The sequence below is a fragment of the Miniopterus natalensis genome, chromosome 19 (assembly GCF_054644295.1).
Source record: "Miniopterus natalensis isolate mMinNat1 chromosome 19, mMinNat1.hap1, whole genome shotgun sequence".
NCBI classification, from domain to species: Eukaryota; Metazoa; Chordata; class Mammalia; order Chiroptera; family Miniopteridae; genus Miniopterus; species Miniopterus natalensis.
In genome coordinates, this window is record NC_142099.1 from 20,591,311 (window position 1) to 20,617,746 (window position 26,436).

The 26,436-nt window shown below is 52.9% G+C and overlaps 1 protein-coding gene across 3 annotated transcripts; it reads left to right on the forward strand.

The window, feature by feature from the left end:
- Nucleotides 1-449: 449 nt before the first annotated feature.
- KIAA1614 (KIAA1614 ortholog) lies at nt 450-26,000 on the forward strand. Of its 3 annotated transcripts, XM_087828304.1 has the most exons (10): nt 450-527; nt 2,169-3,112; nt 3,827-3,890; nt 7,188-7,340; nt 12,425-13,971; nt 15,674-15,800; nt 17,511-17,766; nt 20,695-20,822; nt 21,573-21,757; nt 24,755-26,000. In XM_087828304.1, exons 1-10 carry the CDS (start codon nt 478-480, stop codon nt 24,946-24,948), a joined length of 3,648 nt encoding a protein of 1,215 aa, XP_087684430.1. In that variant the 5' UTR covers nt 450-477; the 3' UTR covers nt 24,949-26,000. The 3 variants fall into 3 exon arrangements, 2 of the variants coding, with proteins under 2 accessions (XP_087684430.1, XP_087684429.1); XM_087828303.1 differs by lacking the exon at nt 24,755-26,000 and having other exon boundaries at nt 21,573-24,104; XR_015716135.1 differs by lacking the exons at nt 17,511-17,766; nt 24,755-26,000 and having other exon boundaries at nt 21,573-21,653.
- The last annotated feature ends 436 nt before the right edge of the window (nt 26,001-26,436 follow it).

The window sequence follows — 26,436 nt, forward strand, 5'->3', positions numbered from 1 at the left end:
CCCCCCGACACGGCTCAGGGCCCAGCGAGCTCTCGAGCGCAGCCGGCCTCGCCTGCCCTGCCGCCCCTCGGACGGACGTGAGAGAGGCGCCGGCCCCGGGCCGCCGCCCCGCCGGAGAAGCTCCCGGGCTCCGGCGTCCGGCCGCGCGCAGGCCGGGCTGAGCGGGCGCCGAGGGGCGAGCCGGGCGGGGCAGCCCCGCTGCTCCAGCCCCTTCCGCTCCCCTCCAGCCTGCGCTGCGCTCGCGCTCTGCCCCGGCGGGAAGGCGCCAGGCTGGGCTGCTTTCCCTCCGTGGCACAGCCACGAGCTAGCAGCCGATGCCACCGCCTTCCCCGCCCGCCCCGCTCCCCTCCTGCGACCCCGAGGGAGGCCGCGGCCAGGTCCCACCCGGGCCCGGGGCTGCCCGCCGAGCGGGGAGCGCAGCCTGGCCCCCGGGCCTGGGAAGGAGAGGGGGCCGGAGGAGGGCTCCCTGGCCCGGGGATGGAGGGGATGGAGGAGGCGGAGGCCAAGCCTGCCTGCAGCGGCCCTCAGTGAGTACGAGGCGGCCGGGGCCGGGCGGCGGGCGCGGGGCAGGGAGCTGGAAGGGCCGGGTAGGCCGCCCTCCGTGTCCATCTTCACTTCAGCCTTTCTGAGTTGCAGCAGATACAGCACTTGGACCACAGGATCGGAGGGCTCCAAGCAGCGCCGTCTGTCTCCCCAGGCCGCCCTCAGTGCCCCACTGAAAGGTTCTCCTCCCAAAGGTCTCCCCAGATGGATTAGCTCTGGAATACAGGTCCAGAGTTTACCGGTCAGAAAGTTTTGTTTTGTTTTAATTTAACTGAAACAGCTCCCATTACAGTCTAATCGTCTGTTCTCTGTATTGAACCTTAGAAAAGAGGAACCCGTGACTGGGCTGCAAAGAGAAAGTTGGTAAATTCTAGATTAACTGGTAGAGCAAATGATCTCGGCCTTCTAAAGATTGTCCTTAAACTTCATTGGCTGAAAGGTGATGCAATATTTTGCACTATGTTTATTTTACTTCATGAACCATGTACATGCCTGAAACATGTATAAATTGAATTGTAATAAACAGCTATAGAGGGACTTGCCATTTAAGAAATTTCTATGGTGACTTTTTAGTCAGCATATGAAATGAATAACCTAATTTGTAATATATGTAAATATGGATTTTTAGGCACACTTTACCTCAAGTGGGACATATCTAGATGTGTGATACTGAGGGAACATTTTCTCAGAGAGCAGGATAAATATTAAGGCATGTGGCCTGTATAGGTGCACAGAACGACTTGGTGAATAAAACCACTTTCATTCTCTGTAAAGACAGCGACATCAAACCATGCCACCAAGGAGCTGTGTCATGCTGGAAAGTCACTGAGCCACTCTAGACCAGGTCACTCTCACCTACAGAATAGGGGAGTGGGGTGAAGTGACCACTGAGTGCTTTGGAAGAGCCCTGGCTTTGGAACAAGAAGCTTTACATTGCAAACCAGCCTCCCCTTAGCACCTATGTGACATGATGTCACTGTACCTCAGTTTCACCATCTGTAAAAATGAGGATGATAACGCTGTTCTGGCTGAATCATTTGAGGGTTATTAGAGAGAGTATGTTTGAAAGCACTTGCGGGCCTGCCTGGCATAGAGCAGATGCTGGTAGGAGTTTGTGACTGATCATGGCCATCCTTGGAGCACAGCACCATGCTATGGTCCTGTGGTCTGGAGGGTGGGAGTGTCGGGGGGTGAGGTGTATGGGGTACCTTCCACTCGAGGGTCAGATCCTGAGATGCTGTGTGATATCAGATCTTCACTGAGATCACCTGTCAGGAAAGCAAGAGGCCCAAGGATTGGGAGATCTGATCTGACTTTTCACTCTGGTCCACATCTGGCAAAGGATTAGTTGTCATTGGACACTTGTGCACCATCTGTAAAAGGAATAGAAAACCTAGAACACTGCTGAGACTTGGAAAAAAAAATTCAGTAATATCTTATTTGTATCATCCGGTGATTTGTACTTTTCAAAGCGCTTTAACGTTATCTACAGGTTATCCCTTGCTCTGTTCCTAGATTACTCTTGCCTGGGCAGGGCTCAATATGGAGGCACTTTGGGGACTCAAAAGGTTGCTGGAACTAGCCAGGTACTGGGTCTAAGGAGCTCTGCCTGTTTTATTTTCCAGAGAGCCCAAAATAGGAAGCAGAACAGCCAGCTTCATGGAGGTGACAGCTGTGGAGAGAAGTGGCACTGAGTCACAGCCCAATAATGGACACCTTCCAAGACCCTGGCCCTGTCCTCAGGAAGACAGAACACCCAGCCTGATGGCCCCCCACCCTCCCAGGGCATGGGGGTTACAGCCCCAAGGACCCTCCGTGTTAGAGTCCAAGGTCAGGGCCTTGAAGGAAAATATGACAGCAGGCAAACAGGGAGCAAGCCCCTGCCTCACTATGCATGAGTGGCCATCCCCCAAGAAACCCAAATACCGACGAGTCAAGGTGGGTGGAGCCAGGACTCTGTCAGCAGGGACTCCCTTGCCAGATGCTGGTGTGGTCCTCCATGCTCAGAACCTGAACGAAGGACAGCTGGACCACAGTGTCAATAAGGAGGAGCCTGCCAGGAATGGGAGCCCCAGACCTCCCAGACCTCCTGCCCCTGGGCTTGAGTGTTATAATGGGAGGAGCCCGTGGATTCCAGAAACAGTATGGATACTGCCTGACCATGAGAGGAGTCTGCTACCAGGGCCTGCCTCTTCACAAGAGAGCCCCATCCACAGAGTCACTCCAGGCCGACCTAGGGGCCCTAGACCTTGTAACAAAATCACCCACATGCCCAGCCTGAGGAAAGGAAGGTCATGCCCCCTTCAGGATGATCTAGTCACAGGGGGAGACCTGGACAGTTTGTCTCTGACCTCTGAGGAGGACTTTGTCCCCAGGCCAGCCCTGCTGGGAGGGCTTTGGAGAGCTGGAGACCTGGGGGCTCTGGGCACTGGGCACAGCCCATTGCCCCTATCTGAACAGGTGGAGAGGAACCGTCTTCTTCTGCAGGAGATGCTAACTCTTGGGGGGCAAGCTCCCCCCAAGGTGGAAATCCAAGCTTGGACTCCATCCTGGGACAGAGCTGTACCAGGTAAGGCTCACTCTGTAGGTTTAGGTGGTGGGGGCAGCAGGAGGGAGTCCAGAGGGAAAGGCAGAAGGGGGTACGTGGAGGGGCTGGGGTGGGAGAGGGAGGAGAGCACAGTTGCTTGTCTCCAAGATCATCAGGATGTCCATGTATTCTTGGCTCTGATATAGATTCTTTACCACTTCACAACCATCCCCATCTGCTGAGCACCCCCATGACTCCACAGGCCAATGGGAGGCCATCATCTGTGCTTCTTTCCTGTGGCAGCTTCTTTCCTGTGGCATGTGGCCTTTTCTAGAGTGGCTCTTTGCATCTCTCTCCAGTGACATGCCCTCACCCCCCGGTGGACCCCACCCCACAAAGTGGTCAAGCATCTTGTCAGGTGGACTGAACTCAGGCGGTAGCACCACTGGATGTGCAAGTGTTCAGGCTTGAGAAGAAACCTTCTGTCCCTTCTTTCCTTCCCATTCCAAAAGTTCATTCCTCACCCATTTCCGAGAGGACCCATGTAGGCCCTTAGCCCGTGACAAGGCCCACACAGCCACCATTACAGGCTGTGCCTCCATCTCTCAGGCTGAGACACAGGCAGAGGAGAGGGGCGGGCTTATCTGTGAAGTAAATGGCTTCTGGAGAAACTTTTCTCCTTGACATTCATTATGTGGCAGTGGAGAGCCCAGTTGCTGGCTCTGCCCTAATCTCTACTTCTGTTCTGGGTCCTAGAGCAACCATCTAAGGACATGGACTGGGACTTGGGTATCTCTCCGCAGGACTCAGAGCAGAACAGGTAAGCACTCAGAGCATACTTTTTCTTTCCCTACCACCTCACCATTGTCCCCCCATTTACCCAGCATCAGAAGAGTAGGAGACCTCAAGAAAGCACGCGGGCAGACCAGGGGACAGTGGACCACTATGAATTATCAACCCTGAGGGAGAGTAGAGGGTGCCAGTCACCCCATATCCCAGGCTGGGGCCTGCCTGCTACTTGAGCAAAACCACTCACTGGGCACAAGGAACCATGCAAACAGCATCGCAACGACCTGTTCCTGCTTCATGGGAATTGGTTCCCCTGCCTGGCCTCTGTTTCTTCATCTTTAAAAGTGGGACAAATAGTATGTGTGCCTCTACCACAAAACTGGCTTAGATGGAGAGACCAGAGGGCAGGAGGCCACATGTTGCCCTTTGTCCTTGAGAAGCAGATTAGCTTTGTCCTTGGAGGGGCAAAGGGAAGGGCCAGAATACTCACGTGGAATTCCACTTGTCCCAAACAATAGGTCTTTGTAGGGTTTGCTGCTCCTTGAGAGCCAAACATCTGTGATGTGAACCGTACAGGGAGAGAATGTCAAAGTCCCCTCACCCCACCTTGGGATGCACCAGACTCTCTGGCCAAAGATCCAGACTCACAGGGTAATGCGTCCTCTCCCCTATTCAACTCCTGCTGTTTTCAGTTGGGGAAACTGAGGCCCAGGGAAGAAAAACACTCAGCCGCTCGATCCCTGTGCCCTCCTCACTGAGTGAGTGAGCTCCAGATGCATAAGCTTTCAAGAAAGTGGCAAATGCTGTCTATTCTTAAGTGGAATTGCCTTTACCTGGCCATGTACTAACTGCCCCAACCCTTCCAGGAAACTTCCCGAGGAATTGTGAGAACTGGGATTGTGGGTTCTAGTCCATTATGGGAAGGGTTTGGCCCTAGGGTTCTGTGCCCTTGGCAGAGACCAAGGTCAGATTAGACTGGGAAGGCTCTTTCAGATGGAAGAGTCTGAACCCATCTGTCTGCTGGGGTTGGCTCCCCTGCAGTGGGCCAGTATGATGCGGCGATAGGAGGTGGGTAGTTAGGCTGGAACAGGCCCACCATCCCGCAGGATCACACCTGCTTGCCCCGTTTTGAGAAAAAGACCACCTTTCCTCCACAGGGATGGGCAGCTCCTGCCCTCTCTAGAGTGCACCATGACTAGGAATTGCCTCCCCTGCTGACCTTGGCTACCATTTGTGAAGGTGACTGCCACTCTCCCCTTTGCTCAGCTTGTTACTGCAGGATGCCTCCAGGCGCCCCAAAAGCCCTGCTTTTCTAATCAGCTGGGAAACCAGCTTTGTGTGCCACGAACCAAAGCAGGGAAGCTGATGGGAAAAAAAAAAAAAAAAAAATCAACCGTTCCAATTTGAGGGAGAGAAAGGAAATAGCAAAGCTGGAGAATGGCTTAGAAACCTAGGGCAAGGCCGATCTTGGCAGCATCTGGCCAGCTGCCTGGGGCCCTCCTGCCTGCCCACCAGGTCTTGTGACAAATGTCCTCCGACAGCCGGGGAACCGCAGCTGTCACTGGAAGGCTCCAAGTGTGCAGGCTGGCAGCCAGAGGCCTGCAGCTGCAGGGGCGGCTCTCCGAGCTGGTAACCTCATTATCTCTGCTGTCGGAGCAGGAGCCCCAGGGAGCAGAGCTGCTCTCAGCAGCGTGTTGGAGGCGCTGCCTGCTTGGGAAGCTGTGCAAAGGGAGGCCTCTCCTGCCAAAGGAGGCTTCACAGGGCAGCAGGCCTGGAGACTCACTTGCACATCGCTCTAGTCAACCCTTCTGGTTCCAAAACTGTGCCTGGTCCCTGCCAGAGTTCATAGGCACAGATGGTGCCTTTATTCTAGCAGCATTTTTTTTTCTTGGGCCCTGAAGCAGGATTAGATACAAATAAAGAAAGAAAGAGAGAAGGGGGGGGGGAGGGAGGGAGGGAGGGAGGAAAAAACCCTAGACTGCCCATAGCTTATCTAAGGATGTCCCAAGGAGGCCTCAGAGTTGTGCCACTCACATCTATGTCACCTGTCATCTAGGAAACTACTTAGTACCTTCCCCCTATCAGCATGAGGCCCCTTTCTCCAGGTTACTATGGGGTGGGAAAGAATGGGATAGGCTGACATCGAGGCCCTGCTGAGCCTCTCCCTGCCTGAGCTTTCTTTCTGTGGACCCTCCCTGATGAGGACAGGTGCAACCGCAGGGGATGCTGAAGTCACATCAAAGAGCATGTCTGACTCTAGCCACAGACATCCTCAGCCTGCCCTGGGACCCAGGAAGGAAAGGGGACAGAAGATATGGGAAGGATGCTGGACACAGTGGGGCTGACTATTGTCTGCTCTGCTTTCCACTGATGTTTGACCTTGAGCAATGTGCCAAGTGTGCCTCTCTGCTCCGGAACACCCTCATCTGTCAAATGGAGAGAACACCTGCCCTCAGCCAGCCTGGCTAGGAGCATGAGTTTTTTGAAGAGAAACGTCTTATCAGTGGGAGGCTGTGGGGATGCTGTTACTGCTATAACCCCACATGGGCTGTATGTCACTGTCTGGGAGACAGCGTTGAAAAGGGGCTGCTGTCATTTTCAGCAGCTCTGGACTGGCTGGGGAGGCAGCACATGTGTAGGTGGTGAGGGCTGGTGAAGACCTTTATTATTATGAAAATTGAGCCATTTGCCAACTTGGTGCGGGTCCAGCTTAATTTCTCTCAGCCCTCAACGGATGCCTGATGGATCTGAACTGAGACTGAGGCAGGAAAATACCAGGACTTATAAAAATGTCATTCCTCCAGGGAGAAGAGCTGTGCTGGGCCAGGCCCTGAGCCCTTGTGCCTGTGGGGGTGGGGGGAGCTCAGGGAGGTGCTGGGTAGCTTGAGAGGGTATGTGTGGGTGCAAAGAGACAGAAGGAGAGAGGGAGGTGATGCATGTAAAGACCATCTGGCTGGGCACAGGCCCAGCCTAACAACCCAGGCCCTTTTTTCTCCCTCCCCCCAGATAACTCCTACTGTTTGCCCAGGGAAGAAACAATAGAATAATCTGGAGACCCCCTACCCTTTTCTAGATCATCCTGGGGTCTCTGCCTCTGATCCCTGAGCAGATGTACAAGGTGGACCAGCTCTGCAGCCCTATCTGGAGTAGCTCAGGGTCATTCCCCAGACCCCCAGCCGGGTACCTTCTGTGGGAGCTGGACAAAGACGGCTGCACATGTAGGGTTTTTTTTGCATAGACGTGCTAGACACTGTTAAAGTCCTCCTAATCCATGTTATTTTCTTCTAATCCTTCCCCCACCCTCTCTGGCCTGTGTGCCACCCTGCAGGACCTTTGGCCCCAAGCCAGAACTGGTGCTGAGGAGCCCCAGACATGAGGAAGCCAAGCACCTGCTGCAGCTGCAGAGTGCCCGCATGAAGGCCAGGACCCGGCCCCTCCGTGCCAGCCATGATATCATGCCCACCATTGACCAGGGTGGCCGGTGAGTAGGGCCTGGGCCAGGCTGGCCAGGGAAAAGAGATGGGACCTAGCCAAAATGCCTCTGCTTATTCCTCCTTTCTGTCTCTGTCTATGTTTCCCACATCAGGCACTTGCTTTAATTCATTTAGTTGGTCAACATACCTTTACTGAGGGCCCACTGAGTGTTAAGCATTGAGGATTTGAAGATAAATGAAACATAATCTGAGCTCCCTTGGAGGACAGAGGTCACCATCTCTAGGGAGAAAGGCAGGCAAACAGATCAATACAATTCTGTGGACTGTGGTGTAGGAGAGGAAAGACGTGTGCAGGGCAGGAAATCTGTAGCTTCACCTGGGAAGGATGGGGGTGGGTTGAGAGAATGTGGCTTCTAAGTTGGGGCTTGAAGGAGACATAAATATTCACTGGACCCGGCTGCTGTGACTCAGAGGTTGAGCATCGACCTATGATCCAGGGGATCAAGGTTCAATTACTAGTTACGGCACATGCCCGGGTTTCGGGCTGGATCCCCAGCAGGGGATGTGCAGGAGGCAGCTGATCAGTGACTCTCATCATTGATGTTTCTGTCTCTCTCTCCCTCTCCCTTCCTCTCTCTGAAATCAATAAAAATATATTTAAAATAATTAAATATTCACTGGACAGATGAGGGAGGCAGGGTGAGCATCCCAGAGCAGAAACCATGAGCAGAAGCACTATGCTCAGGAGTTTGGCCAGGCTGGAGCCTGAAGACATGCTGGGTGCATGGTGTCAAGGCCAGTCCTGGAAGCCTTCAGGCCTGCTGAACAATTTGCATGTCTCTCATAACAGCTAGGTACCACAAAGGGTTTTAAGCAGGTGGGTAGCATGATCACATTTGTGATTCAGAAAAGTCATCCTGGCAGCAAGGATGTGTTGGGTCTGGGGTTCTGGGGGCAGTGAGGAGGCTGCAACAGCTCCTGGTGCAGTGTGATAGAGAGGATGGTTTGGAGACAAGAGATTGTAGACAGCCAGAAGCAAGTAGGTTTAATGAGGCAGCAGAGAAGTGGTTAAGAGACTCTGGAACCAGACCACTGCGTTGAATTTTGTCTCTGCCACTTATTAGCTGTGTGCCTTGGGGGAAGTCTCAGTGCTTTAGTTTCCTCATCTGCAAAATGGGGATTATAATAGTGCCTGTGTTACAGAGTTGTTGTAAGGGTTATATGAGTTAATAAATGTATGTAGAATATTTAAATAGCTCCTAGCACACAGTGAGTCCCTATGAGTGTTACTTCTTAAAAGTAATTTATAGTAGTCCCCCCTTGTCCACAGGGGATGTGTGCCAAGACCCCCAGTGGATGTCTGAAACCACAGACAGTACCAAACTCTATATGTCCTATATTTTTCCTATACATTCATACCTTTTCACTTAAAGGAAGCACATTATAGTTTCTCTTTGGTATATTCGAATCTTCAACACCACTACTATTGCTCTTTGGGGCTATTATTAGGCAAAATAAGGGTTACTTGAACACAAGCACTGCGATACCACACAATTGATCTGATAACTGACAAAGCTACTAAGTGACTAATGGGCCGGGAGCATACAGAGTGTGGAGACACTCTAGACAAAGGGATGATTCACATCCTCAGTGGGATGAAGTGGGACAGTGCAAGATTTCATCACATAACTTAGAATGGCATGCAATTTAAAACTTATGAATTCTTTATTTCTGGAATTTTCCACTTCATATTTTCTGACTGCTGTTGACTGCAGGTAACTGAAACCACAGAAAGCAAATCCACAGATAAGGGGGATAGTACTGTAATTAACTAGATGTAGGAAGTATGAGAGGGGAGGCGCCAGAGCCCAGGGTTCTGACTTGATGTCTGAAGATTTGGTGAGGCCTTAGCCAAGGTCCCTAGGTGCAGGGTCAGGCTTTGGAGAGGGTTGCCCACAGAACACCACTGGAGACACTTATCAGGCAGTTGGATATGGGACCTATAGAGGAGGAGAGAGGTCAGAAGTGCAGGTTTGGTCATTACCCTGTTTTCATGATGCTGGAGCTGTGGGTGAGCCTGAGTGCATGAGGGATGAAAAGATGGGAAAGGAACAAGTTCAAAGACATTCAATTCAAGCATTTTGCATATGCAGCTGCTCCCTGAGTGACACCCTATCACCATCATTGTGACTGTTCCATGTACAGTGCACTGCAAGGAACCACTTACACGTGGAGTTCTGGGCCGGAAATGAGACTGCCAGCCCACGCCAGACTCACCAGGCCTGAGCAGGACCCTCTCTGTCGTTGACAAGGCCTGTGGCTCCCTTGGCATGGTGGACATGTTGGACATGGTGGACATGTTGGACATGCTGGACATGCAGGTTTTCATCACTACGTGGCACTAGAGGGAACAAGAATTCTCAGTGGAACTGGACCACATGCTCTTTGATGGGGGATGCTGAGCCCACTCATGAAAGGCTGAGGACCTTCACAGCACCACTGAGATGACTCCAACATGAGCAGAGGGCTGCGATCTTCCTCTGTGTTCAGTGTCAGTGTGACCCTTAGGAGAGGAACTCAGGAAACCCCGTACCCTGGCAACAGGTGCCAAACAGGACCCTTTTATTTCCACATTTTGTGCCTTGTTTTCCTCTGGCTGGAGCACACTAGTTATGAATGGGCATGGCTTCTCTGAAGCAACCTAACTATTCTTCTCTGCATGTATATGGGGCCCAGAGTCTTAGACTTCCACGGAACCCTCCTGTTCCACTTTCTGTAGGTATATAGTTTGGGTTGGAGAGCCTCGAAATAGGCAAGTCTATTTGCAAAACAGACTTGACTGTGTAAATGTACTCTTGTATGCTTCCTCTTCCCTGAGTCACATCAGTAGCTCACAACCCAACCACTGACCTTAAAGTAGGTTCCCCTTTGCCAGGCTGTCCCCTGGCTGTAGAAATGCTATAGAAATGCAAGGTGACCCAATTTAGCAGCTGCTGTGTCCAGAAAGGAATTACTTTGACTTGGCAGCGCTGGTGAATCCTCAGAGAGTAGAGCTGAAAACGCCAGATGGCTTGCTACAGATGCTTCTAAAGGTTACGCTTGTCAAATCACCCTGGAGAGCCACACTGAGTTAACATGGAGATGCCACACAGGCCCTGGGCCTCAGATGCACACCCCCACACCCCTAGCCCAGAGGCAATCACTCCTTCCGAAGAGCAGTTTGGTGGAAGATGGTGGAAGAGTGGGGGCAGGCAGAGCCGTCTCCAGAAGGCCTTCTTATACTAGATCTGATGGAGGCTGCTGGAGCAAGCCTGAACAGACAGACAGGCTTTTCCAGGACACATCAACGTAGATATCGAGCAGGTCCTGGAAATGCACACTCTTGCCGCTTTGGGGACGGACACACCTAGATTGTTGGTCTAATCTCAGGAGGGTTAAACATATCGGCAAGATGCAGGGCCTGGGAGGTGACACCATAAGTGTCATTGTCCTGTGTCAGAGAGTGGCTGTGTTAAGACTATAGAGCTTATGTGGGTCATATTAATTGTGTGGTTAGGACAGCATTGTTGTAGGAAGTGGGTTCTCAAAAGGGGCCTTCCCATCCTTCCCATGGACCATTCAGCCCAGGTTCTGAGCCTGACAGAGTCCTCTCAGAGGATGAATATTGAAGCATCTGCTGGCTGTGTCTCATTCTGAGAAGCTTGGCAGGATGATATTTGCTCGCTGCTGAAGTGCTTTGTTTACTCTGCACTTGTCTCCCAAATCCTCACAGCACCTTTCTGCACTGCCCCAGCACTGCTGCTGGAGACCTCTGGGTTTCAATACTTGAGTTGAAGGTGCCTTATGTGATTAAGTTCTCCTTCAGTTCTCCTTTGGGAACAAAAATGTTATTTCTACCTTGGCATGAATTCCAGGATGTCTCAATTCGCCATCTTGTATTAAAAGTTAGGGTCAGGGATGTGGTTGACAGGACCTGGAGTCCCTTCTTAGATGAGGAATGTACTGTCTTTAAAGCTGGGCTTTTTCTTTCCTCTCCAGAAAGTACAGCCCACATCCTTTCAGCAGAGGGGGCAGTGCCCTCCAGGGCCTGAGTAGGGGTCATTGTGCCTGAGCCAGGGCCCCACTGGGTGGGCCTGGCAGCCACGGTGTCCTGCCTGTGCAGCAGGCAGAGCTCTGCTCGGTGGGCTCCTCTTCTTTCTCCGGGGCTGAGGCAATACTGTTTTTCTGTCTAAAGCCTTTCTTTCCTAGACAAAAATGCCCTGGAGGTCTGACCCAGGAACCCCACATGGACAGTGACCGTACCAGTGATTGTCCCATAGCTCCTTCCTCAGGTCCTGACAGGCTAAAGCCATCCAGGTGCAGGTGGAATCCTCAGGGAGGGAGAAGTACGGTTCTTACTCACATGGCCTCTGGCAGAAAAATGGCCGGTAGGCCTGCGTCCATTCGGATAGTGGCCTGAAAGCCAGGTACCCAGGCTCCAGAGGGCCCTGGTATGAGATCTGACTTGGCCATCAGGCACAGTGTCTCCCAGAGCAAAGGTTGGTGACAGAATGCAGAGACTTTTCCTAGAACAGTAATTCTCGTCCCAGCCTTTCAGGATGAGAACGTGCCTGAGGGGCTGGGGAGGGGCAGGTACAAGGACGGGTGTGGGAACAGACAAGATGGAGCATCCAGGGCATCCATGTCACTCGCAAGGTGATTAGGAACCTGGAGGGAGAGCAAGAAACCCCAACTTCAGGTCCCACACAGTCTCTGTAGAGACTTAAAATACACTCTTCCTGTTAAACCTTTATAGCAAATACAGTACTGCCAGAACTCATCACTAGCAGAGGCCCTGCCCTCCTCTCTCACACACACACGCACACGCACGAGGACCTTGGTGTCCTCTTTCTGTACAATCCTGAGTTTAATAATGTTTCATCTTAACTCGGGCTGAGCTGGCAACAGAGGGAAAGGAACAGTAAAGAAGGACCTGTTGATTTTGTTTAGCACTGTGTCTCAGGCGTTACTCCGCTTTGCTGCCTGACGCCCCAGGAACGTGATCTCGGGTAACTCCGGGCTGTAGTTGCCACGGAGCACCCCGGGGTGCCTTCCTCCTCGCGCTGTGACCCCTCTCCTGTCTTCCCATCAGGGACGGCGGAAGTAGCCCAGCGCTGGACCAGAGGGCGCCCTTTGCCTGCAGAGACACCCTCCAGAACGGGAGCACCAGTGACTCCTCCAGCGGGGAGTCCGGCAGCGGGCAGTGGCAGAAGCGGGGTCCCCCCCCTTCCCACGTCCGCTTTGAGGACGAGTCCGCTGGGGACGCCGAGTCCCGCTACCTGGAACGGCTGCAGCAGCGCCAGCGCCAGGGGCTGAGCCCCGCGCTGCAGACGGCAGCCCAGGGCCCGCTGCGCTGCAAGCCCGAGCTGGCCGACTACGTCCCCAGGGGCGGCGGGCGCGGGGGCGCCTGCGAGCCGGCCCTGCGCAGACCTGTGGGCCACCGGGACCTGAGGGCCGGCCCGGCGCCGCCCCCCACACAGGGCACGGCGAGGGGGTGCCGAGCCTGCGGCAGCGGCGCCAAGGAGGGACGCCCTGCCCCGGGGAAGGCGGCGCCCGACCCCACGGTCCTCCAGGAGCACGCGGCTGCCCGTGGGCTGGGGAGGGTGTTGGCAGAGCCCCGTAGCTCTCGGGGCTTGAGCGCCCCCTTCAGGCTCCTCCCTGCAGAGCAAGGGCTCCCCGCAGAGCCGACCCGGGAGACTCCTATGGGAGGCTGTGTATGCCCCGAGGAGGTGGACCCCGCCCTGGACACCGCGGACACCTCGGACAGCTGCAGACCCGCCAGCGAGGAGGCTGGGACCTGTCAGCCCAGCGCGGCCCGCGGCAGCAGCCCCCGACTGCACTGCTCCAGGCCGCGTGGAGGCCACAGGTGGTTCCTGAAGGCTGAAAGGGAGCCCCCTGGGAGCCCTCCGGCTCCGCACTGCCTGCCCGGGGTGGATCTCCTGGAAGTTTCAGATGAAGTGAAAGAAGGCAGAGGACACGTGCCTGAGGGGACTCTGTTCCCCAGAGAAGACCCTCTCTCCAAGCCTCCTGTGCAGGAATCTGAGAGGGCCTCCTCTGGGTCCCAGGGGGAGCTGCAACCAGGACTGAGAAATCACTGGGCTCCCTCTGTGGATTCCTGGGCTCTGTGCGGGACAGCCTGTGCCACAGCCTCGCTCATGAAGCTGGCATCCTCCGGGCAAGGCAGACAAGACCAGGTTATAGAAAGCCACAAGTCTCTGGAAACTGTACCCCTGCAACAGAGCCATACAGAGCCCTCGACCCCACACCAGGCCCAGCAACCAACCCCTTTCCTTTCCCCTGAAGGCTGGATGCCAACTCCTCCTCCTTCCAGGAAAACCACTTCACCTGGGTCTCACAGGAAGGCACCCCACAGGCCAGGTGACCAGGGAGAGACTGTGGACACCCCCCTGCCTCCCTCAGGAAGTATGGTTCCCAGGACCTGTGAGCTCAGCCCCCCACAGACCCAGCCCTGCAGCCTCCAAGTCAGGCACCCACTGCTCAGCCTCTCCACCAACAACTGCAACAACAGCGTGCCTGGGGGGCTGCAGGAGTCCTGGGGAGGCGCCATGCTCGAGGGCAGGGTAGAGAAGGGTGCCAGCCACCAGGAGCTGGAGGCACCCCTGGAGAACTGCAGAGATGGTAAGGAATTGCCCCGGGTCTGGGGCAGTCCTAGAGCTGAGACCCCAGGCCAAGTATGTGACCTCACACACCCTTCTCTTCCTGCTCATATTCATAGATGACAGCCACGCACCATTCCTAGTAGCTCCTTGGAGCTCCCCAGATCAATGGCAGGTGTCAGGGAAGCTGGCAGGGTCTGTGGGCTGGGTGCAGGGTTCAACATCAGCCTAGAGGTGGGTTAACCAACTCCCCCTGGGGAGGAAGAGCATGGGGAAGTGGTGCTGAAGCCTCTTACCTCTGGGAACCCTGAGGAGTATATAGAAGCTCCAGTGGCTACTGGAGGCCTGGGCTGCAAGGGAGTTATACCATCAGCAGAGCAGAGACAGGCAGTAGCTCTAGGATTTACTGTTTGCTTAGAGTAGTAAGTACCAAAATACTCCTTCAAAATCATTCATTCATTCATTCATTCATTATTGATTGAGCACCTGTTACATGCCAGGCACTGTACTAGACACTGTGGGAAATCTTTGAGACCTTCTGTGGCCAGGCACAGACATGCTGTCCAGAGGACACAGTGACCAGCAGGCAAAGCTCTTACAAGGAGTGCTGGGATTGCTCTCTGGCACATGAGCCTCCCAGACACCGACCCTGATGGGCAAGCTGGCATGTTTCAGCAAGCAAAGGATATAGGATATCACCCCTTGGAAGGGGTCCTCATAATGTGGGCAAATCCTGGCCATCAGCAGCCTCAGCTCTGAGCCCCCATTTGTGAGCTGAGATGAGCACCTCAGCCACTCACTTTTAAGAAGACATAGGCCCACCCCACACAGCCTGCTTTAATGTGCCCACAGCTCTGGCAGCCCCGGGGCTGGGCTGGCTCAGGAGGGATCTAGAGCTTGGACACAGTGGAGAAGGAGAGGCCAGACAGACAACAGGCCATACTGATGTTACTGAGGATGTGGATGCCAAGACTCCCCCCCACACAGGTGCTGGCCACCCCCTCCACTGTTCAGACACATGTACTTTCCCTCTCCCTCCCTTGCTCACGTGAACCTTGAGGAAGCAGGCCCTACCCTAAGCTCCCTTCACCCGTGCTAAGGTGTGGCTTCCTTCCCTGATGGGCTCTAGGCTAGGTGCCCCTAACCACTTCCTGTGGCTCTTCTATTCTGAGAGCTGCTGACCTTTTTGGGCAGCCCAGCCTTCACCTCCTCGGGGCCTGGAGCGGAGGCCCAAATGAGACTCCTCTCCTCATTAGCCAGGAGGTCCTGGGCATGCCGCTGAAACCCTCTGCACTCCAGGCTCGTCTGCTGTAACCCGAGGGTACTAATAGAACGGTCTCCTAGGATCTCATGAAATAATCCCTGAGGAGGGTTTAACACATTGCCTAGCACATCCCAGATGCCCCACAAATACAAAATATTCCCCTGTTCCCAACTATGTCTCTTGATATAGAAGGGACATGACTTATCACAAGCAGCCCCTTCATTTAATAGGTATTAATCATCTACTGTGTACCAGGTATTGTGCTAGGGGCGGTGGGCTAACAGCAGTAAATAAGTCCCTGTCCTTGTTTCATGGGTCTCACCACTGCCTCTCTCTACCTTTCACTGGCTCTCCTGCCTCTGGGTTGGAACTGTCCCCTCCCCTATGGGGATAGGTCAGTAACATGGGAGCGATACTGTGGTTGTTGCCGGAGGGTTCCATGACTTTCTCACCTCCACAGGTGTTGGCACCATCAGCTCCATGGGTGTCACTTTCTCCCTGGCCTTAGAAGAGCCAGAGTCCAGCCAGGAACCAGAGGGAGACCTGCAGAGGACGGAGTTGAGTTCTGAAGGGCTTGTGTCATCCCGGTGAGTGACAGGAGTAAGAGTGAGCCCTGACTGTAGGAGGTGGGGGACCAGGAGTCCTAAGTGAAGGAGCCCCCCTGGAGTGGTAGTATGACTGACCTCACTGCTCCCAAGTCCTTGGAGGGCTCCCAGACTTGCATCTAACTATGGCACCCCAGTGGTCCTCTCTCAAACATTTCCAGTTCAGTATGCTAGATTATTCATTCACCAAACATTCACTGAATGGCCTCAGGCTCCAAGTGCTCTGCTTGGCCAGCCAGTCCCAGCCTTTAAGGTGCCCCAGGGTGGGACAACCTGTCTGAGAGGACTTGCTCTTCTTGGCTCTGAGCTTGGAGACAACCAGATGCTGAGGAGACAACTAGGCATTCACATTTCTATTCTTCTTTAGCATGATGTCTGAGTCCTTGCTCTGGGGCTTCAAAGCCTTGGTGAGCCAGTCCTATAGCCAGGGCCTTCTCTTCTCTGCTATGCACCATTCCTGGTGAAATGTGATCCAAAGCTTCACATGCCACTGAAAGCCAAGTCTCCATCTCCAGCTGTGTGCTCCCCCAAATCCAGACCTGTGCATCCAGTTTCCCCTGACGTGTCCGCTAGGGTGTCTGAGAGCCTAGCTGAATTCTCAGTCTCTCTGACAAAAAATGCTTACCCCAGGTCCTCTTCCCAGTGAACACACCACCACCTCACAGTGCTCACACCCAGATCTGGATGTCATCTTGGCTGCCCCCTCCTCCCTTTTTCCAACTCCAACCCACTGGCCAGTCTTCTCCAGCTCCAGACCCACTGTATTGCATTTTTCCTGGTCTAAGCTGCCTTACTGCTTTCTGTGCAACTCTAACAACCCTGCTACTCTCTTCCTTCCCTCTTGCTCCCTCTAGTTCCTTCTCTACACAATAGTCAAAGATATCTTGTGAAAACTTTAATTCAATGATTTCATTTCTCCTACTAAAACCCCTCCTGGTTTTTCCTTTAACTTGAAATGGAATTCAAACCTTTTACTTTGGCTTATGAGTTCAGTATAATCTGTCCCCAGCCTGCCTATCTGACCTCACCTGGTGCCTCTTGCCCCTTACTCGTGAAATCCAAGTCCTAGTGGCCTGGCCCTGCTATGTTCCTGAATGTACCGAGCCTCTTCCTCCCCTTGAGCTTCATTGCCAGCTGTTTCTTCTCCCTGAAACTCTCACTTCAGGCTTGGTAGGACTGACTTCTTGCTATTCAACTCTCAGTTTAAATATCATCTCCTTAGAGAGGCCTTCCCTGGCCACCCTCTCTCTGCTTAACCCTACTCAGCAGTCATGATGGTTTCTCTCCTTTGTTTCCTAGTCTGCTGTTTATATGCCTCCCAAGAGTAAGGACCTTGTTTGTCTGTTTACCACTACCACTTATCTCAGTCATTTGCCACATGTTCCAGTGCCTATGAGAGCCCTAGAAGAGCTTCTTACAGAATAGTGAATGAGCAAATGAATGGATGAGTGGTTGGGCGAACCCACAGTTGAGTGTGATACCAAGGGTCTTGTCTGAGCTGTTCTCTCTAAAAGTTACCCAAGCAGAGTGTCCTGCAGAAGTCCACTTGGCCTTTCTTTCTGCAATCTGGCTGTTTCTTATTCCGCAAGGCATTGGTGCTGGCCCACCTGGGGCCCACAGGGCCCTAAGGTGAAGTCCGCCCTTGCCTCCGCAGGCCTCTCCCCCAACCTCATGTTCACCCTTGCATTTCAGAGCACTACTGGGGGTCAGTGCAAGACCTGTCCCACCCTCAGCTGCCCCTTCTGACAGGAACAAGAAAACCAGCAGCAGCATCGCCACCCTGGGGCTGAAAAAGTTCTTCTTGGCCCTGAGCCAGGGCACACGACCCAAGTTGGGCAAATCCCGCAGCTACAGTGTGGAACAGCTGCAGCCCCCTGCGCCTGGCTTGGCTTCACACACCAGCACCCCCAAAGTGAAGAGAGCCCCATCGTTACAATCCCTGCATCTGGTGAGTCCTAAGGGCCCAGCCAAGGGCTGTGTGTAGCCACCACTGAATGATAGGTGAAAGGAGAAATGAAGTGCTGAGGAGGCCACCCAAGGAGGCCAAGGTGGAGAAGGGGAGGTTCCTGCCTCCCCACAGTTGATCCCTGAGACTCCGATCCCCAGGACACAGTGGGGGTAGCAGCATCCCACACTTCCCCCCAGCTGCCTGGCCTGGACTCATCCTAGATGCCTTCCTCTCCCCCGCCCTCAATTCTGTCACCTCTGCCAAGACCTGGACTCTACTGCCTGGTCATTCTAGAATCTTCTTCTTGGCCACTGTGACTCTTCTTAGTCTAGCACAAATCATTTCACACCTGTATTACATCAAAGACCTCCAGACTGGCATTCCTGCCCATCTTTCTCCACTGGCTTCCAGTGGGGTCCTTCTGATATGCAAATCTGGCCTTGCCACTCCCTTGCTTAACGAGGGCCATTGGTTCCTTATCGCCCTCAGGATAAAGTTCAAATCACTTGACATTGCCAAAGAGTTTCTGTGATCTGACTGCTTTCATCTTTTATCACTGTTTCTAACACTCCATCCCACCTGCCCTTGACCTTGAAGTTCTGTAATGAAGGCCTGAACACACACTGTCTAACTTTCAGCCTTCGTCTGAAATGTTTCTCCCACCTTCTCTACCTGCTAATGTCTGCTCATCTGTGGACACCTCAGCCACTGCCTCCTCCAGGAAGCCACTTCCTCCCCTTCCTTGGGCTGAGCTGAGGGGGCCTCTGCTCTGTGTTCCCATCTCATCCTGGGCTACCCTCCCTGGTGGAACTTGCACATAGTATTTTAATTGATTTTTATTTGTCTCCCCTCACTGGAGTGTGACTTCTTTGAGGCAACACCACTTGATCTTTATATTCTCAGCATTTAGTACAATGCTGCACAGTGAGTGAGGGAACGGGTGAGTGAGTGCAGGGCCGCCTGCTGAGCTCTCCCTCCCCATGTGCTAGAGGATGAACCAGCAGCAGCTCACTGACTCTCAACTAGGTGTCTGAAAACCCTGTTCTGTTCTAGGTGTTGCCAGGTATTATGAGTGTTCTAGTCCCTGTTCTCCTCATTGGGCAGGAGGAGGCAGGTGATTATGGTTTGCAGTACTGGAGCCTTTTATTTTCAGGCTGAATGAAAATTCCGTTTCAGTCTGGCACCAGGAACACTACCTGGTACGTGGTCAGCGTTCAATAAGTATTTGCTGGGTGACTGAATGGAGGGCAAAGGAACAGCAAGATAGCCGTAAGCGGGGAGGGGGTCCTAGAGTGACCCTGTGCTCCAGGAATTCACTTTGCCCATGAAGTTAGATTTGTCCCCTGTGTATCTGAGCCAGGATGCCCAGGTATGTTGCCCTCAGAGCTCTGGTCTCTGTAAAGCCCTCAAGGGAAGTAACAACGACGTTAGTGTGGTACAGGTATTGTGGGCAATGTAAGCCGAGTGGGCAAAGAGAGAGTGAGCTGGGGAGAAAGGGCGGGAACTAGTGCAGGGCGGACTGAGCAGTAGAAAAAAATATTCAAGAACTGGAAAAAGAAGATAAAAGAAGAATCCGTCTCACCCAGAACCATTCATGACGTAGCTCAGAGTGGACGACTTCCTGTGAGACTTGTGCCACCAGGCGTGTGGGGTAAGAGGTGGGCGGATGCTGCAGTGGCTGGTTTTCCATTTGCCCCCCTGAGTGGGCAGCACCCTGTTCTCACACCCGACCACGCCTGATGCTCCCACACCCTCCAGTGGCTGTGGCTCTTTCCCTTTGAACCTGCGTCTGGAAGGCTGTCCTCCCAAGGGAATGCCTGCTTGTCCTTTGGGTGTGAGTTAACGTGACTTCTCCCAGGAAGCCTTCTTGAACTCTGATACAAGTCAACCCGTGCCCCTTAAGTTTCTTGATAATATGCCTTATTTCTCTGGGGCATGGATGCTAAATGTAATAAATGTCTGTAACATTCCTCTAAAAGTCTGCTTCTCCTGCCTCTGCCTCCATCACTCCCACCCCCCACCTTCAGAATGGCCTCCTCACTGGATCAATTTCTAGAACACAGATCAGATCTTGTAACTTTTCTGATGAGCATCACTCAGGGGCTCCTTAGCAGGCCATATAAGGTCCTTCAGGGCTGGCCCCTTGCTCCAGCTCCTCTCCCATCACCTCTGCAGCCTAGCCACCGGATCATGAGTATGACCCAGAACCTACCATTGCTTCCTCTCGTCTCTCCATGTCTTTGCACCTGATGTTTCTTCTGTCTGGAGCACTCTACCTTTGCCTTCACCTGGAGAGTTTGTGCTTCAAGCCTCACGCAGGTGTCAGCTCCTCTAGTGTCCCCAAACCTCCTAAGCCAAACAGAATCTCTTTCTGCTTCCCTGCACATCGTCTGCACTTTCAGCCAAGCACTTACAACTGCATTTTAACTTACATTTGCCCCACACCCACCACTGGGAGAACTCATCGAGGGACGTTTGTCTTTTCCATCTTTTTATTCACAATCGTTTAAGGTGCACACTTAGATAAAAAATTTTTAATGTAACTGATCATAAAAGGGATACTAAAGAATCACACAAAACAATATTTAAGATTTTAACTTTAAAATTGTTTGTTATTCTATAATTAATTTGCTTTCACTTTTTTTCTTAACAAGAAAATTAGATTTTCTTAATAAGTGAGATAGTGTTATAGTTCTAAGCTATTTCAGCCAAGAAACCCAAAACCTTGAGGCTTCAGGTCATATCACCTGTGTAGCCCCATCTACTTGAGTAAATTATGGTGATTCCTGTTAAGCACTTTGAAGCAGTGACAAAAACTCCCACGGTTACTTTGACAGACGGCCCTCAGGTTCCTGGTTGGGGCCAAGTCTCTGTCAACCCCTTGCCAGGTGGCTTTTCTCACCTGCAATATTGTACCTTTACCACTAGGTGTCACCCTCTCACCAACATCGGAAAGCTGCCTCCTTTCAGAACCTCCATTCTTTGCTGAGTGGCAAGGTGGACCGGTCCAGTCTGTACCTGGTAGGGGAACCAGGGGACCACAGTGAATCTGGCAGGTAAGAGTGAGCAAGTGGGCAAGTGGTTTGGAGGGCAAACTAAGAATGGACAGTGGAGCTATAAGCTTAGCTCCTTGCCTCAGCAGCTTGGCCCTGAATTGGATCCCATTAAGAGAAAGGGAGGCCGATTATCTGAGCCTCAGGTGCCACAGGAATCTTGGAGCCCACACCACATGCCCTGTGTGACTGAGCTCTGAGAAGGTGTGGGGTGCTGGAAGGGGTGGAGTTGGAAGGTTTGATTCCTCCATCCCTCTGCTGTCTGATGACATCTTGAAATCAGAATGTTCAGAGAACTTCCTTAGCCCAGCTAAAGATCAAATTAAAGATCCAGAGACAGGGACCCCAAAAGAGGCCCTTGACCTGTGACCCTGCCTGGAGAAGTCCCATCCTCTCTGATGAGACCCTCTAGGTTAGGTGCTCTAGAGCTCCATGGAGGGATTTTGGGGTATCCATTAACTCCTGGAAATTTTACATAAAATTATAGCTTTCATCAGGTTCTCAGAGAACTCTCTGCACCTGAAAAGATTAAAAACTATTGTTCTTGGGCTGGGGGCTTCTGGTTCAATAGCAGGCCCTGAGGAGCTTCAGACAGCTGTGGGAACATGCCAGTCTCAGCCCTAGCAGGCTCTTTAAGCTGGAGCCCCAGCCTTCAGTGCCACCAGTGGAGAGGCAACAGTCATCTATAAGCCAAGGGGCTGGAACCCAGTGCTTACCTTCTTTGCCCTCACTCTATCTCTGGTCCCCTTGCAGGTTAAGCAAGCCCCCACCCCGTCGTGCACTCAGCGTGGAGGATGTGGGTGCCCCCAGCCTGGCTCGCACAGTGGGCTGCGTGGTGGAGGTATTCCCAGATGGCACAAGCCAGCTGCAGCTACAACGCTCCCCAGAGGGCACTTTTGGCTTCTGTGTGGCCTCTGGGAATGGGCGCCGGGACTCAGGTATGCTCCCTCTGTTTTCTGGGCTCCAAAGCCCTGGGACCTTAGCAAACCACACTGGTGCTTTTTGGCTGTGGTCAGAGGCTTTTTCTGGTTTTTGGCTGAGCTGTGGAGCTCCATGCTCAGAGAACCTCTTATGGAAAGAGCAAGGATGGGAGTTCTCCCCACAGGGGCTCTTTCTGAAGAGACAAGGTATGGGGCTGCTGGACAGGGTAGCTATTGACAGGCTTGACCCCACTGTCCCTCTGCTGTCTGATGACATTCTTGAAATCAGAGTCTTGAAGGCCAACTTCATTGGAGAGCCAGAGGGAGACTGTTTGTGCATGTCAGTTCTCAGAGGCAATCCCTTTGATGTGGTCGATGTGTTTAAACGGTTCCCTCCTCCAGCTGCTGAGTGTGTCTGGGCACGTGGAGTGTGCCTGCCTGTCTGTGCATCCAGGTCCCTCCCTCAGTGCTGGCTCATGAAAGTTATGTTCACAGGCATCCTGAGTCCGAGACCCTGGGAGAGTCTGAAGGAGTCTTCAGTGATGCACAGAAAAAAGTGGCTCTTTTCCTCACTTTCCTCTTCAGAAAGAGAATGTATTTGGGGAGCAGAACTCCAGATAGGGATGGCTTCATCTGTCAGTGTGAGATCATACACTACCGGGCATGTGCTCTGCCCCACATCCTTCCTTAAAGTCCCTTTAGGCCCCTTTGCAGTCAGTGGAGCCCCTCCCCCATCACCTGTCATGGAGTTCTGATAGGCAGGGAGGGGTCTGTAGTCACCAAGGGCTCCTTGGGCTCTACCCTGGCCTGCTCCCCAAGCCACCCCTCTCCTGGGTTGGTGAGAGCTCTTCCCTGTCCTGCCCAGGTGGTGTCCTGTCCCTGCTGCTGCAGCTGGCCATTGGATGTCATGGAGATCCCCATGCCTGTGGAACAGGGCCTCCTTGCCACAGGCCATCCTCCAGCAGCCAAGAGTCCCTTTTCCTGGGCCTCAGAGCGGCTGTGGGCTGGGGTTGGTTCTCATTCCCCACTAAAACATCAAGATGCTTGTGCTACCTCGCTGGCTACCACATCCAATGTATACAAGCATGAGAGAACAGCAGGCTTCACCTTCTGCTTCTAATACAACAGAGAGAGCATGTATCCTTAACAAAGGCCATGTCCAGCAGACAATAAATGCCTACAATAGCAGTCTCTCTGTCATATTTTTGTCATGACTTCCAGTTGTAAAACCTACCCCATAGTCTCCCCCAAATGGCTGGCATGACATCAGTGTCTGGTCTGGCTCTGGCTGCATTCTTTTGGGTTTTCTCAACACTCACCACCTTGTGTCCCGCTCTACAGCAGCCATTTCTGCAGGCTCCACCCCTCCCCACCTTACCTGTCTTTTTCCAACCCACAGACAGGCAGGCGAGCAGTTCAAACACTCAGATGGAAGAGGCAGAAAATAGAGCAAGGGCTGGGAGAGAAGCCCAAGCAGTCAGGATGACAGATATACCTTGTCAGGAGGAAGAGAGCCTCGCAGGAAAGACTCAAGGTGGCTGAGAAGCACCGAAAGGGAGCTCCCCAACTCAGACCAGGGACAGGAAACGTCAAAGGATTGAATTTGCTAAACCCAGCGCTACAAACCGTCAGGTGCCTTGGAGGAGATTTCAGTGCACATTCAAACCCAAATTTCAGAGGGTAGGCTCTGAAAATCTTGACTGTTGGGGCCAAAAGTTGGGCTGAGTAGACCAGAGAAATCACTTCCCACTGGTCCAAGACGTGTTAAATGGCTTCAGGTCAGAAACAGGAACCGGACAAGATGCCCTTCTGAGTCCCCTCTAAGGAAGCTGATTCTAGGAAGAGGAGCTGGGGAGGGAGGCCCAGGCAGCTGTCCAGTGTGGAGGGAGCTGGCCAGTCGAGCCTAGGCACCGGGAGGACGCTGAGGTGGTACTAAGCCGCCTCCCATGAGTTCTGCAGGGGTCGGCCACACAAGGTTTGTCCCCTGCAGTTCTCCAGCAACTTAGGCTGGTGCTCTCAGCCACCTTTGTTCACCAGGTTTCCCTGGAGGAGCCTGCACCTCCTCTAATCTCAGGTGGAAGCAGCTGAAGGGGTTTGGAAGGTTTTCAGCAGAAGTTTTGGTGAGAGGAGCTCCCTCCTCCAGACTCTTCTACACGGTGTGGCCAGGAGAAGCCAGGAACACCCAGCATAGCCAGCCCTGAGGCCCCTCAGAGCTTGTCCCACCAACGCAGGTTCCCTGAGTTGGACCCAGGGAAGGAGCAGAAGCCATTTCTCCCCAGGCTCACGCTGCACTTTAGAGACATAGGAATGGTCCTACTGGCCAAGCAGAGCCTCTTGGGGGTGGTGGGGGTAAGAGTGCATGTGAAGAAGGGAAAAGTGAGCCACCATGGCTTTAAATATGGGGGTAGGGGTTTTATGTTTCTGGGCTTTTGCCCAGAGGCCCCCAAGTTCCAAGTGAGGAACTATACCCGAGGAAGACTGGGGTCAGGGCTTGCCCTAGACAATACCACTAAGCAAACCAGGCTTGGACTGGGCCTCAGCTACTTCAGTGATGCCTTCCCCTCACTCCAGCGACTTGAGGGCAGCAATGGAACTTGTTTGTGAGTGCCACCTAGCTCAGTGCCGGACACGTCGTAGGTCTTCTTCCTAATGTTTAAACATTGTTTTCCTATTCTAAAATCAAAGCTCATCTCAGAAAAAGCTAAGATTAGCTCATTCACAGTGGGGTATATATGAATAATTACAGCTGAAAGCATTATTTGTACCAGGGGCATTTTAAAAGAGGAGATGGAGAAGTGAAGTTATACTATGGAGGTGGGCACACTATGTTTATGTATAAAGCCAGTTTTAGTTTTGAATGGGAATAATGGGTATGGGTGTGTGTGTGTGTGAAGTGCCCTGTATGAGCACCTGCACCTTCCCCACCCCCACCCCTCAACAGCATCCACCTGGTCAGCATGCCAGAGATGCATGTCTTCAATTTCACTGGTTAAGTTTTCCCATTTTCCTTTGCAGGCTTCTACGTGCAGGAGATGGCTGACGCGAGCACGGCCAAGCTGTACTCAGGGCTGCTGGGGGTGGGGGATGAGATCCTCGAGGTGAATGGGGCCAAGGTTGCAGGGCTGGGATTGGCTCACATTAAGGAGCTCCTGACCCATGCAGAGAGCTTGTCACTCCGTGTGCTGAGGCAGAGGCCTATCCCACGGTGACTCAGAGGAGCTTTGGTCCCCTTTGTCACCCCCTTGGAAGCCATGAAGTGTCCCCTGGGGTGGAGGACACACTGGGAATGCACTGCACAAAGCTGCTTGGAAGAGCAAGGTGGCGTGGAATGCCTTGGGCTGTGGCCAGGCTTTTGTGATTAACCACCCTAGGGAGAGGGAAGGAGCCTATTTATACATTTTTGTTTAAGGAGGTAATTTATGCAAAACAAGAAAAAGAAAACATGGTGCCCATGCTTGAGGTGGTGTCAACAGCTTCCTGCACCTTCGTTGGCAGGAGGAGGAAGAGATACATTGAATCATCCAATTGGTCCCTGAGTGTTGCCTCACCTCCAGGTCTCCCATCCCACTCCTTGTCAAGGGTTCCTGCAGCTTCCAACACTCCAGAACCAAAGAAACTGCTGGGCCATTTTGGCTTGGAGCCTACCTTTTTCAGTCTCATTTCTCCCAGCTCCCATTCCATGCCTTTATTTTTTCCCCAGAAATGGGCAAAGTGTCCTAGAGTAACAGCCTTGTAGCCATTGACCACATATTCCAAACAAAAAATTGGGATATGTGGTCTGGTGTGAGAATATCTGGGAGATGTGATCTGGTAGCCAGAATATTAAGAGTTTTTTGTGATACATAAGATTGAAGGGGAAACAATGAAACCGAGACCAATTTCAGGAAAGTACAGCTGTGGCCAGTGAGACTGGCCAGATCAGCCCCATCCCCACTGCTTTGCTTCTGCCTCTACCCAGAGTAGGTTGGAGCTACTGGGGCCTCGCCAGGAGGGCGTCTGTCTTCCTTCTTCTCTTGGGCTTGGATATTGGGCTGCAGCTAGTGCCAGGCAATCCCAGCCACAAGCTCTCTGTCCAGACTCCCTGACAGCAACTGCAGATAGGCCAACCAGCAAGATGGCAGGGCACAGGCCAGGGGGATGGACTGTCTCACCTGGTTGCTTACCCCCTCTAGGCCTGAACACTGCTCAAAGGGTTAGGACTCTGGGAGTGGATGGCCATGTGTCAGTTTTAACTTATTAAAAAAAGCAAAGCTGAAGCTTCTATCCTGAGTTGCTATTTTCTGGACTGGACACGCACTCACTAGCCATAGGCAGAGGCCTGAGGTTAGGGAGGAGGAGAGAGGACAGAGGCACAGCAGTGGGCTGTGTTGGGCATGCCAGAGAGGAAGGCTGGGAAGACACCTGGGGTTGGGGCGACAGAAGCCTCCAGAGACAGTCCTAGGGCTGGGAGAGGAGCCCTGGCTACTGCATTTATGAGCAGGAGACGGAATGAAGCTAAGGGGCCTTAAATAGGTGCCACTGGGGAGTGAAGTGGGCAGCTCAGAGCTGTTTTAGAACTTGGCTGGATGCAGATTATGGTTAAAAACAAACACAGCCTTCGGCAGAATTGAGTTAAAATGAGTGTTAAGCAGCTTTCCCGAAGCGAAGTCACTGAAGGAGGCATGTGGCCTAAAAGAAAGATGATGAGAGGAGGGGGC